We start from the raw sequence: 12,985 nt of genomic DNA, 5'->3' as shown, positions 1-12,985 counted from the left end.
GATGTTACCACTGAAAAGAAAATCGGATCAATGTATAAGTACTGTCGCAATTAAATTGTTCGAAACAAATTTTAGGTGGGAATTGATGCGATGTTTCCGGAGGAATACATTTTTACGTCCAAAAGTAATACTTTGCCTTAGGCAACAAAGCTTGGCACATATTATCATTGGTATCCAGTTAAAATTCTACCATGTAAATGCCTGTGAGTGCAGCAACCTCGGAAATTTTTCACAGGTAATATTAAGTATAGTAAGTTTACTAACATTTTATGTCCTCTCTAATAGGTTATATGCCAACAGCAGTCCGATGCATAATAACTTTTGAAAATTATAGATCTCCTTCTCGTGAGTTCTTGTAGGGAACAAAACTTATATCGCTTAATCATCAAGAAATTGAATTTTCTTAACTCACTACGTTCTATGTTATTAACTCCTATCACTCATTCACTTATATCTATGCCAGAATTGTGTATTATTTAGATCGACAGAAACAGAAAACAATAGCTCACACCTGGGATCTCTCCCATGTCAATCTTTGCAGTGCCGGCACCCTGTGGGGCCGTATTATCAAAACTTCGTAAGTACGCAACATCAACTTGAGAGTGGCGTAAGTGCTGATATGATGACGTAACACTAGAGGTGGTATTATCAAAAAATTTGCGCGGGAAGATACGTAACGTAACTGTACGCCTGCTCGGAGATGTCGTAAGTGGAGTTCCGCGCCAGTTTAGAGTGTCTGCTGTTTTGGCTTGTCGTGTTAACCTCATATCGTATTAACATCTTATCGTGTTAGCCTATTACGCGTTTACCTCTTAGTACCTTAACAGACCTCCCACCTGCGCAATTATAGGTCCTTAATGCAGTTATCAAGTCATCCTTTAGTCACTAGGAGGCACAAGCCGCAACGGTCCATGTGAGCTTTTTCCGCCTTTTTCTATCACTTCTGGTAGCAACATCAATTAAGCGGCACCTCCATAGCTTTCATTGAGCATCTTATGATAAGGCAGCCAGGGATTTTTTTGCCTAGTATATGAGAACAGTAATATAAACTTAAGTGTCATACCTGTAGTGATTCGCACTAAGAAAACCAAAACCCTCTTCCTAAATACCAACTAATTTTTCTCAATACTTTTCATTGATGAATAAGAAACGAGTCAGTGGACACTTTAGCTTAGGATCTTTCGGACTTGACAGGTTAGAAGTGATTGACCTGATTTTCCTTGCCCTTCCGCCTGATTCTCTCCTGCCACTTCTTGCGAAAAACCGCCCTCTCTAATGAGGTGGAATCTTTCTTTACAAAAACTGACTTGTAATCAGCGGATTCTCCAAGTTTTCTCGCTGTTTTCCGCATGCTCCAAACCTGAGCAGAATCCTTTACCGTCGCCAAAAGAGGTCTGAAGGTGTTGGCGGCATCATCCTTCGAGCGTAGCCTCTTGCACGATGTAACATAAATCGATGTGTTGAGTACCTTGCTGCAACAGTCTACAACAAAGGCCGAGTCATCCATCACTCGGTCCTTCGCATCAGATGCGATACTTTCGGGAATCGTAAACAAATCCAGGTTGGCCTTCCTACGTTCTCTATCAGGCTACGTTCTCTCTATCGTTCTCTATCTTTTGGTTCGCTTATGTTGGTTTGGATGACGGGCAATGGTTTTGGTTCACGGATGAGGATTTTGGTTCACGAATGTTGGTTTTGGATGACTGGCAATGGTTTTAATTCGTGGATGTTGATTTTGGTTGACGGATGTTGATTTTGATTCACGGATGTGGATTTCGGTTGACGAGTAATGGTTCTGATTGCAGAGGCCTGCAGTTCACAGGAATCGCCGTGTGCGTGCCTGCGTTTACCTACACCGGCATGCTTGTACATCGTGGTGGTTTTACTGCAATCAGGAACTAGTAGTGTGTGCTGGCAAATCCTACTAGTGCTGGCGCATGCTAAGTGCTAGCGCGCGTCATATAGTAGAGCTAGTGAGGCATCACTTGGCTGAAATCAAAAATGTATCACTACTAAGTTCTGTTCGTCGCCTAGGCGCCATGTAGGAATGATTGCGATTATTGATGCGTGGGGCCGAGAGGTGACAGTTTCGCCAGTATTCCACAGCTATCAACATGAATAATATATCTTTACCTGAATAATATAGGCTTAATTATTAACTTTTTATCATGCTAATGTATCATTCATTAAGAAATTTGGCATTCAGCATTTATTTCGTTCGGCCTTCATTGCTGAGTGATGATGGGAGCGCGTGAAGTCAAACGCTAAACGTACACTTCTCATTTGCAGTGAGAAAACAAAACTTTTTCGCGCCCAGCCCAAATACGGGGGGAGGGCGGCGGTGAGAAGAAACACCTCATGTATTTTATGATGATCAATACTAGATGTGCTCACGGATACATTGGATGAGTATGAGTGTGTAGGAGAGTGACAAGCTGACCGTGAGATGTCCAGTAAGTAACTTCTCACTTCTGTCCAGTGAGTAAGGAAATATTACTTTATATTCCAAGATATCATGTATTCTGCGCAGGTCTAGCCTGTTGAACGCCACAATAACACAATTTCGAGCTAAACCTTCTGCAAAATGTATTTTCACAAGTGGAATTGTGCGATTAGTGAAGGATTCTAATCTGGAGTCACTCGGTACTTCTACAGCTAGCGTTGCATTCCTCGTCTGCCACGATGAGCCTTTTCCTTTAACAAAAAAAATGCTTCTCAATTCCTTTATTAATTCCTTAAAGGCATCTCGATTCCGACAACGTAAACAGGGGCGGCCGCCCCACGAGGAGGAGCAAGAAGTTCTCCCCCAATGAACGCCCCACTCCCACCGCGACCTAAACAGGACCGATATGGCTTTGTAGCTGAAGTGGGAAATTATAAAGAGATCGGATCATTTTTCACTTTTCGGCCTACGATAAAGAAAGTAAATGTATTTATTTTTGCCGGAAAAAAGTTTACAACTGACCATGTTAGTTAGCAATATCCGTAATAATACCTGAAAACTTCCACATCAGTGAGGCTAAACCTACAAGTTTTTCCATCATTGTTATCCTCTTGATAATGTCTAGTTGACGTTTATTAGCTGAAGTCGAATTAGACAAGATCTTTATTTTTTTCGAGAGGTTTGTTCATGGCCTCCAGGAACGGAAAATCCCACAGGATTCGTACAAATAGTCGGATTCTATGGTAAGTGAAAGAATAAAATCATAAAACATTTAATGCAAGAAGCACAGCAGGAGTGCGTCAACTGCCGAGAAGATAAATAATAACTGGGAGATGGTAACTAAACGATAACAACTGGGAGGTGATAACTAAACGATAATTGGAATGTTGGTTAATAGTAATGACGAACGCCAGGTTAAGAGGTTAAGGTATGTGGAGTAAATCACACGATAATGTTAACCGTAAACTATTATACGGTTAGACGCGCTACATTACAGGCGCTTGAATACGATAACTGCGGAATAAAATGGTCTCCATTGCACTGTGTTACTTGGTCACTAACTAGGGCAAAACATAATTAAATTATTTGCAAATAAATATCAAGAAAAAACCTTAGTAACAAATCAAGGACTTATTCTGGATTCAAACAAATACAGTATTTGGATTACACAACTGGCACGTGATCAGAGTTCGTTATCAAGCAACGTATATTGCATTAATTCTATAATTTATATTACACGTCTAAACCTTGTATTCTTTGGCTGGGCATGCCTTGCGTGACACTCAGAGAAATGGGGGGAACATTGTCCAAATATCGATGCCCTTTTGTTGGTAAAATAACCCAGCGCTCTTTCTGAGTGATACAATCGCGTTCTATCGTCACTTTTCTTCCTAAGAAAATGTCAGGAATTCGCAATTTTCATGCCTGCTCTCTGATAAATATATATAATATATTAGTATTTATAGGACATTATCATCTGTAATTTACTGGAATTTAAATCATCCTGAACCAGTTTAGTCCGGCAAGAGGGCGTATCACTGCTACATCCGGGCTCTGCTCGTGATGTGGGTACGAAAGTGTGTCATTTTTTTGGACAATGAGCCACTCATTTGTGTGTGAGGTATCGTGTGGCAGACGGCACAGCAAATGAATGCATATGAAACAGTAAACAATATAAGGAATGTGTAGGGAAATAAATTATATGGAATGCATGAACATCAACAGTCGACGGGTAAAAAATATAATCTATTGTTCTAAAAACATCACGAGTGTTTTAATAAGTATATACCTGGAATAGATTATAGTTTACATCCACATGTACCTGCAGAACAAAGACTAGCAACTCAAAGGCCTTAAACCAGCAGCATTTCTCTTACATTCATTCGAACAATGAATGAATTTCAATAATTAAACTCACGAATGCGTTTAAAAGACTGAGCATTCGATGTATGATATATTCATCAGTCATATCTGGGCGATTTACCTCGTTTTCGTAGAGGACGCATCAGCGATGCGTGCAGAAAGTGTTACATTATGATGACAAAGTAACCCAGCGATCTTTCTGATTGATACAATCGCGTTCCAGAGTCACTTTTCTTCCTAAGAAAATGTCAGGAATTCGCAATTTTCATGCCCGCTCTCTGATAAATATCTATAAAATATTAGTATTGATAGGACATTATCATGTATGATTTGTTAGAATTTAAATTGTATCTGTGAGCTATTTGGGACACTCGCGACCGCTGTACGGTTGGCAGCACAAAGCATATTGCCTAACAAAACAATAACTATAGTAATGCCTTTAATGTAGAAATGCTTTATTCGGCCTCTTTACATGTTGGAAATAATTACATTTATCACTCATAAAGCTCGTAAAATAAACTTCAAACCAAACACACACTCACAAAGCTTAACTGTACAGTTATTTTTTATTCCATCACTTAGTGAAGCATGGTCATCTAATGGACACGAGCGAGGCAGCGCAGTTTGTATAAGCCCATTAGGGAAGGGGGAAGTTTTAAAGCCCGACCTATAGACTCGGCAACTACATGACCCCGATATTAACATGTTACACTTTACAATTGCTCACAACCTCGCCTCAAATCTTGTATTCCATTAAAGTTTAGCGCGCCCAACACGTGGAGGAGCGCTATACTGATAAAAATGTCTGATCGACTGATCGTGATAACAGCATCGGCATTATTGAATATTGATCCAGCGATGGTGTAGGTACCTATTGTGTACGTAATAACGCCAGCTTGTGTACGTACTAGTACCAGCTTGTGTACGTAATAGTACTAGCTTGTGTACGTACTAGCACTAGCTTGTGTACGTACTAGCACAGAGCACTAGCTTGTGCTCAGTACTACTGCACGTAGTAGCAATTACTACAAGTCTACCAACAGAAGCTTATGTACAACTTTGGAACATGTACACAAACTCGAGGGACTGGCAATAACAGTTAAAAGTTTAATTCGCGTGTTTGACTGCGGGGACCTGAAGACTTCCTTCACATCCTGCGAGTGATACGGGCACGATGTGGAGGCTGGGAAGGAAGGGCGTTCGATAGGCAGGGCAGTTTAGTTAAGAAGGGCGTTCAGTTCAGAAGGGCGTTGAAAGATGAAAGACGTCTCCACAAGACGACGAAGGCAATTAATTTGTCTGCAGGTACGGGGGAAAAGGTTCGTCCTTTACAGTACAAGTAAAAAAGATTTGTTATATTGAATATAAATTAAGATGCAGTGTAGCACACGAGTGATAGAAAGAAGGAGTCAAGCAGAAATGGGTTCAACTCATGAGCACAGACGGGGTCTAAACTGCCGTGGGTTAAACTCATCACAAACGCAGGCTCAGCAGTGCATCATCACCCGATGGTGATGGCTCTTCTTGACTTCTTATAGAGCTTAAATATAGAGGCGGAGCTTGCCATGTATACTGTATAGTCAGCATCTACAGAACATACAGACGACGCTATCATAATGCAGGTGGCACAAGATGGCGTCACCATCATGCAGGTGGCACAAGATGGCGTCATCATCATGCAGATGGCTGCAGGTGGCACAAGATGGCGTCACCATCATGCAGGTGGCACAAGATGGCGCCATCATCATGCAGATGGCTGCAGGTGGCACAAGATGGCGTCCCCATCCTCCCCCATCTGGCGGCACATGTACGCCACGGCGGGTCTGTTGCCGAGCCCGAACACGTAGAGCGCGTACTTCCTGCGGGGGGAGGGCGGGGTGAGGGGCGGGGTGAGGTGTTGTGAAGAACCTGCTTAAGATGAGGTTGCCGGAGACAGTTAACTCTTGTACTTTGAGAATCCCGTCATCCCGAATTCATATAGCCTGAAGTGTCACATGTCATCATGAATCCTGTTGTACCGATTCTCGTAATCGTGAATACCGTAATCTAAATGTAATTCCCGAACTCGGGCCACGTTTCACATTTAAATCAAGTCAACTGATGGCAGGCTCGTTCAGAACCTCATTAGGCATCCTCTCTAAAATATAAAAAATATCCTAATTTCTTATTCATGGTAAATCCGGACATGAATGAAGCGAAAATTAAACAATTTCCGTTTTTTAATCCAATGTTTTTAAGTAACGAATACCTCACGATTCCCCAGAAAAGAAAATTTAGATCCAAGCAACATCCTCACATGGACAGACATAACATCAATGTTACATGTATCCCCAACATCCCCACATATAAAGACATAACATCAATGTTACATGTATCCACAACATCCCCACATATAAAGATATACGGTAACATCAATGTTGCATGTATCCCAACACCCCCCAGCCCCAGGTCCCCGCACCTGTGGATGTTGTCGGCGAGCGTGAGCATCTCCTGCGGGACGTCGCTCCCGCCGTCGCTGCGTCGGTGGTCGGGCAGCAGCTGTCGGGGCGAATACATCCAAAATTAATGGTTCGAGTAATGGGCCCATTGACGGTTTAATTTAGGGTTTTATTGAGATTTTAATTAATGAATCCATTGATGGTTTGATTGAGGGTTATATTGATGGTTTGATTGCTGGTTCGATTAACGGATCAATTGATGGTTTGATTAATGATGGGATTTATGGTTAGATTAAAAGGTGAGCTCAGAGAGTTCACCACATGTGCAGACACACATGTCGTAGCGCATTGTTGCCCTCACCACTGCAGCAGCCGTGCAGCACATACACACCTGTGGTGGCAGAGCAGCGCTCTGCACAGCAGCGTGGAGCAGCAGTGCAGCACGTACACACCTGTGGTGGCAGGGCAGCGGTCTGCACAGCAGCGTGGAGCAGCAGTGCAGCACGTACACACCTGTGGTGGCAGGGCAGCGGTCTGCACAGCAGCGTGCAGCAGCAGTGCAGCACGTACACACCTGTGGTGGCAGGGCAGCGGTCTGCACAGCAGCGTGCAGCAGTAGTGCAGCACGGCTGTGGTAGTGTTCAGACGCCAAATATTCCACAGCCTCCCAGACGCAGCCCCCGCTCAGCAGCCCCAGCACCGCTCCTTCCTGCAGGCGGAGAAACAGAAGGAGCGATGAGAGGAGTGGCATGTCGGAGACTTCACTGACTCGCCATAATCATTATGCTTTACTTGACACCCTGAACAAATCAGGTCCGAAACTTTCCACATCATACTCCACTCCCCATCCCCACCTCATGACCTCTCTCCCCACCTTGCGTCACTTCCCACCTCATGACCCCCTCCCCACCTCATGACCCCACTCCCCACCTCATGACCCCCCTGCCAACCTTGTCCCCCGACCGGTGCAGGTGGCGCGCCCACTTCTCAATGACTGTCCGCTGCTGGTGGTTGTGCCGCCCAGAAATGACGTCCTCCTGCGGTGACCGCCCAGGCGTGGACACGAGGTCGGAGGACACAGCGGACGAACCGACGGCCGCAGTGATGGACGAAGAGCTCGCTGGAGGGATGGACAGGTGACTAGGAGTCACGGAGGACGGCGTGGACAGCGCTGCATCAGCAGCAAGTGACGGCGGCCCGTCCTCAGTGATGGCCATGCAAGGGGAGCATCTGGCCACCCAGACGCTGTCCGTCCAGCGGCCACAGGCCTGCAGGTAGCGGCAGGCCTCCCCGCCCCTCCCCACCAGGCACAGCAGCTCCACTCCTGCAGAATGGGGGACAATTAATTACATATTGAATTACGTTTATTCTAATGTCTATTATAATAGTAAATATATTACAAAGTATTTTACTTTCGAAAATTATTCAATTCTTATTCACGTTTAATACGAATCAAAATACAATTGTATCATGTATAGTTCTTGAGATAATTTTTTTACATCTTCTGCTGCATTGTTCATCTGCGCTGCCGGCATGCCTCACCCTCATCCAGCATGCCTCACCCTCATCCAGCATGCCTCACCCTCATCCAGCATGCCTCACCCTCATCCAGCATGCCTCACCCTCATCCCCCATGCCTCACCCTCATCCCCCATGCCTCACCCTCATCCACGTTGCCGGCAGCGATGAGGTTGGTCGCGACCAGCTTGATGGTGCTGCTGCTCTGCGCTGAATGCGCCGTCGCCGCAACCAGACACGCGCGCAGACAACTGCAGTAATACCTGCGGGGGCAGCGTGTTATTATTATTAATGCAGCGGGGGCAACATGTACACATGCACGGGTAACAATTGTTAGTACTGATGACACTGAGTGAGATCACTAGGAACACATGTCTTGGAATGGTACGTTATGGTAAGTACCTCTTGGGCATGAACCATTAAATATCTTGGTGTCTCAATTTATCAAAATACCTCGCGTTTATTCGTCTTAGAACCTGCGTACCATGAACCAACCATTGCCACTACAGTGCCCTAAATACACCTGGTCTCTGTGATCTTTTGTCGTGAACTCCTTCGCCCTACGTACCCCGATGTCCAAGCTCTCCAGGACTCCATGAAACTTCCCGTGCCACCTGCCCGCTGCTCCCGCACCTTCCGTACCCGTACCCGGGCCCTCCATACCCCCCCCCGTACCGGGTCGTCCTCCATACCCCCCGTGCCCGATACCAGATGCCGACCGTACCCCGAGCCAGTACTCCGTGTACCTCGTACCCAGGATCGGTGTACTCCATATCGAGCAGGAGGCGCACGGCGCGGTCTCGCTGGCCCAGCACCGTCAGGTTGCGGCACAACCGTGACATGTGGGGGCCTCCTCTGCCCTCCTGCAGCAGCAGCCGCTCCTCTTGCACCGCCTGCACACCTACAAACTCTTACTGCCTGCATCGCCTGCACTCACAATCTGCATCTAAGTACGTCACTCACTACCTGCAGCGCCTGCACTACATTCCGTAATATAAAGATTCCTGGGCAATGTCGCAGGAAAACTTAAATAAATCCATAAAAAACGTGCCAATCGCGACACCAATGCCCAAACGGGGCATTATGTACTCCCTCACATATACATAGACACGGCCTCCAGAGCTTATGTATAGACAGGGCTCAACATGTATATGTACAGACATGATATAACATGAACATGTAAATTCAATATATAACTCCTAATTAATGCACATGGTCACGTCACTGGCCTTGTAGTGGCCGGAGTCACAGTAGAGGTCGTACGCGGTGTCCAGGGGCCGCAGGTCGCCCCTCACGTTGGTGGTGCCGATGCGCCGCAGCGTCCTAGCGCCCTTAGGGTTCTCTTCTGTGGCGCCTCTAGGGCCTTCTTGTGTTGTGAGCCCGCCGCCGTTTTGTATGAGGTTAGAAGAGTCATCTTGTTTGGAGTTGGCAACGCCGTTGACTTGCGAGTTTCTGGCACTAATATGTTGCTTTATTTCGGGGGCACCAGATGGTTTTGGTCTGATGACGCCATCTTGTTTAGCAGAATCTTCTATGGTGACAAGTACTGCTGAGTCATCGCTGTCCGTTTTAACTGAGGTAAGACTGAAATTACTGCTACAGCTGTTGCTATTGCTGCTGTTATTGCTGTTGCTGCTGTTATTGCTGATGTTTTGAGTCTCAGCAAAAGAGATGAGGTCAGCGCTGCTGCGGCCACCATCATCGGCATCCACGACCACATCACCACCATCAGCTTGCCGCAAGTCTGTAACGTTATCAGACACGTCAACTCCATCAACACCATCCTCATCAACACCATCCTCATCAACACCATCCTCATCACACCACCATTATTATATGCAGACGATGCAGGCCTATGAGCTAGACGTGGACAGCTCAGAGACAAAGGCCCAGGAAAGATTTATAAAGATGAACAAATGAGCCAGTACCAGAAGATGAATATTATAATAAAAGGTTCATTTGTACGTTTTGCATGTATCATTCCGAAAGAACAAGACAAATCAGAGTGTATAATGATAGTTTTCTTGCGAGGGAAAGGCAGAGCAATACTGAGAGGCTGCGTGAAACTTGTATTTTACAGAGCTGTGACAATCTACAGTGGCCACAACAGACCTTGTGTGGCCATGAGGGTGAGATGATGGACAGCGACGGACCAGAAACGCAGCTCGGAGCGGTCCCCAAAGAGGACAGCGGTCAGGAGGGCGCGGTGGCCAACGCTGTCGCAGGCCTCCAGGAACTCGAGGACCGCCGGAGGAATCCTCCGCAGCCACTGCCGCACCACTGCACACCGTATTATGGCTCATTACTTATCTAACTTATATACTTATATATTGCATTGATTAATAAATAATTAGGATTGTAATTTAATGTTAATTGAATACAATGAGGCCTCATGGTCATGAGGGAGGCATTTCACGAATGTACGTAGAATGTAATACACTGGGGTATAACACAAATTATAAATAATTAATGATGATTTATTATTATAGCAAAGCACGGGTGTGAGTTCACCCTTGAGCTGTTGCTGGCTGAAGCCGTCCTCCTGGGTGAAGCTGAGGGAGTAGCGCTCCCGCCACGGCTGGTGGGTGAGCAGCGCCCGCAGGTTCAGGGATGCCTCTCCCGACAGAAGGTGCGGCGACCCCACGGGCTCTGGGGGAGTAGGGGGCGTGAGTGGGGGGCGTGAGAATGGGGCGCGACAGGAAGCGTGAGTTGAGGCTCAAGTGTCTTGGAGTTTCGGAGTGGGGTGAGGAGAGTGGGATCAGAAGTGGTAGTTATATTAGGAGATAAATATTAAACACTTTCACAAGAAGAATTAATTATTCAAAATGTAAGTAAATAGTGCAGCCGAAGGCCTTACTTCATGCGTACAGCAGTGCTGCATCACCCTCACACAGCAACCCACCTTCAGTGCAGCAGTGCAGCAAGGGTGTGCAGCAGTGCTGCAGTGCAGCGTCCATCACCCTAATGCAGCCGTCCACAGTGGCCAGAAGAGGGCGGTCAGAGGCCGCCCAGTCACCGTCCACCACACGAAGGCCTCCGTCCTCCTTAAGCCGCCCTATGCGGACCACCTGAAGAAAAGAACAAAGCACAATTGCAGCAAAATGCACATGTTCTAACTCGCAAAACTTATAACTGAAAACATTCTTTTCATCTCCAAATCAGAGCACATAGGGGCGATAATCACTGATAGGTCTTAACTTGAAATAAATACTATTATCATTGACAAATTTTAGTTGTATAATTTCAATGGTATTCTAATACGCAGCGTAAGACTGACGTCCTTCATGTCCCAGACGTCGGCGCCGTCGTGGAATATGACGAGGAGCTTGAGGTTGTCGCGCCCCGGGGCAAACCTGATGCGCCGCACCGGCCCCCGACCTGTGTTGACGTGGCCCGACGACCTGATGGAGGGAGGGTTGTGAGGGATGCGTGTTGTGAGGGATGTGCTGTGAGGGATGAGTGTTGTGAGGGATGTGTGTTGTGAGGGATGAGTGTTGTGAGGGATGTGTGTTATATAAACCTGATGCACCGCACCGGCCCCCGACCTGTGTTGACGTGGCCCGACAACCTGACGGAGGAGGGTTGTGAAGGATGCATGTTGTGAGGGATGCATGTTGGTGGAGACAGTTATTTGAGACAAAATTGTCGTGAGATCAGGTTCTTTAACCCATGAGCAGATGGTTGTTGGCGGGAGAGCTGTTATGCTAGCAGGTCCGTTCATAGAGAACGGTTATTTGAGGAGATAACGGTTATTAGAGCGCTAGTAGTTATCGGAGGGAGGTGGTTATTGGAAGAAAGATGGTTATTGAAGAGAGATGTTTTTTTGAGGTGTTTGTGATTGGTAACCTCAAACTACACTTGAAGACTTTGAAGACATATGAGACTATGTTACGTCTCGGCTGAGGTTTAAGTCAACCAGCACCATGACACACTTGACTCACCGGCTGTTCAGGTCCCAGAGGCAGAGGTTGGAGTCAGCGTCAGCCAGGACCATGACTCACTTGACTCACCGGCTGTTCAGGTCCCAGAGGCAGAGGTTGGAGTCAGCGTCAGCCAGGACCATGACTCACTTGACTCACCGGCTGTTCAGGTCCCAGAGGCAGAGGTTGGAGTCAGCGTCAGCCAGGACCATGACTCACTTGACTCACCGGCTGTTCAGGTCCCAGAGGCAGAGGTTGGAGTCAGCGTCAGCCAGGACCATGACTCACTTGACTCACCGGCTGTTCAGGTCCCAGAGGCTGAGGTTGGAGTCAGCGTCAGCCAGGACCATGAGGTGGGACTTGCAGGCGATGCTGGTGACCCGCTGGAGGCTGGCGTCAGGAGGCACCCGCACGCCGTCCTTGATGACGTTGCCCTCCACCGACAGGTGGTACAGGGAGCCCTCCACGTCACTCAGCATGAACGTCTCCTTCACTACGCGCTCTACACCACCTGCAGGGGGGAGGGGTGGTGAGAGGTGTGATGAGAGGGGTGTTGAGAGGGGTGGTGAGAGGGGTGGTGAGAGGAGTGGTGAGAGGAGTGGTGAGAGGGGTGGTGAGAGGTGTGATGAGAGGGGTGGTGAGAGAGGGATGGTGAGAGGAGTGGTGAAAGGGGTGGTTAGAGGAGTGGTGAAAGGGGTGGTTAGAGGAGTGGTGAGAGGAGTGGTGAGAGGGGTGGTGAGAGGAGTGGTGAAAGGGGTGGTTAGAGGAGTGGTGAAAGGGGTGGTTAGAGGAGTGGTGAGAGG

At 47.0% G+C, this 12,985-nt stretch overlaps 1 protein-coding gene across 1 annotated transcript in view; it reads right to left on the bottom strand.

The window, feature by feature from the left end:
- Positions 1-5,280: 5,280 nt before the first annotated feature.
- The window catches only part of LOC108667784 (WD repeat-containing protein 11), a gene marked incomplete at its 5' end in the record, with an annotated part of 18,029 nt that continues 10,324 nt past the window's right edge, over positions 5,281-12,985 (bottom strand). The window contains 12 exon segments of the mRNA XM_018154854.2: positions 5,281-6,165; positions 6,765-6,844; positions 7,319-7,453; positions 7,695-8,068; positions 8,407-8,525; positions 9,016-9,155; positions 9,492-10,006; positions 10,375-10,542; positions 10,774-10,911; positions 11,165-11,330; positions 11,540-11,663; positions 12,480-12,693. Of these exon segments, the coding sequence (XP_018010343.1) occupies positions 6,051-6,165; positions 6,765-6,844; positions 7,319-7,453; positions 7,695-8,068; positions 8,407-8,525; positions 9,016-9,155; positions 9,492-10,006; positions 10,375-10,542; positions 10,774-10,911; positions 11,165-11,330; positions 11,540-11,663; positions 12,480-12,693 (2,288 nt within the window).

The sequence above is a fragment of the Hyalella azteca genome, unplaced genomic scaffold, assembly GCF_000764305.2.
Source record: "Hyalella azteca isolate HAZT.00-mixed unplaced genomic scaffold, Hazt_2.0.2 contig5448, whole genome shotgun sequence".
Taxonomy (NCBI): domain Eukaryota; kingdom Metazoa; phylum Arthropoda; class Malacostraca; order Amphipoda; family Hyalellidae; genus Hyalella; species Hyalella azteca.
Note: the sequence above shows the minus strand (reverse complement) of the source record. Positions and strands in the feature narration are given on the sequence as shown.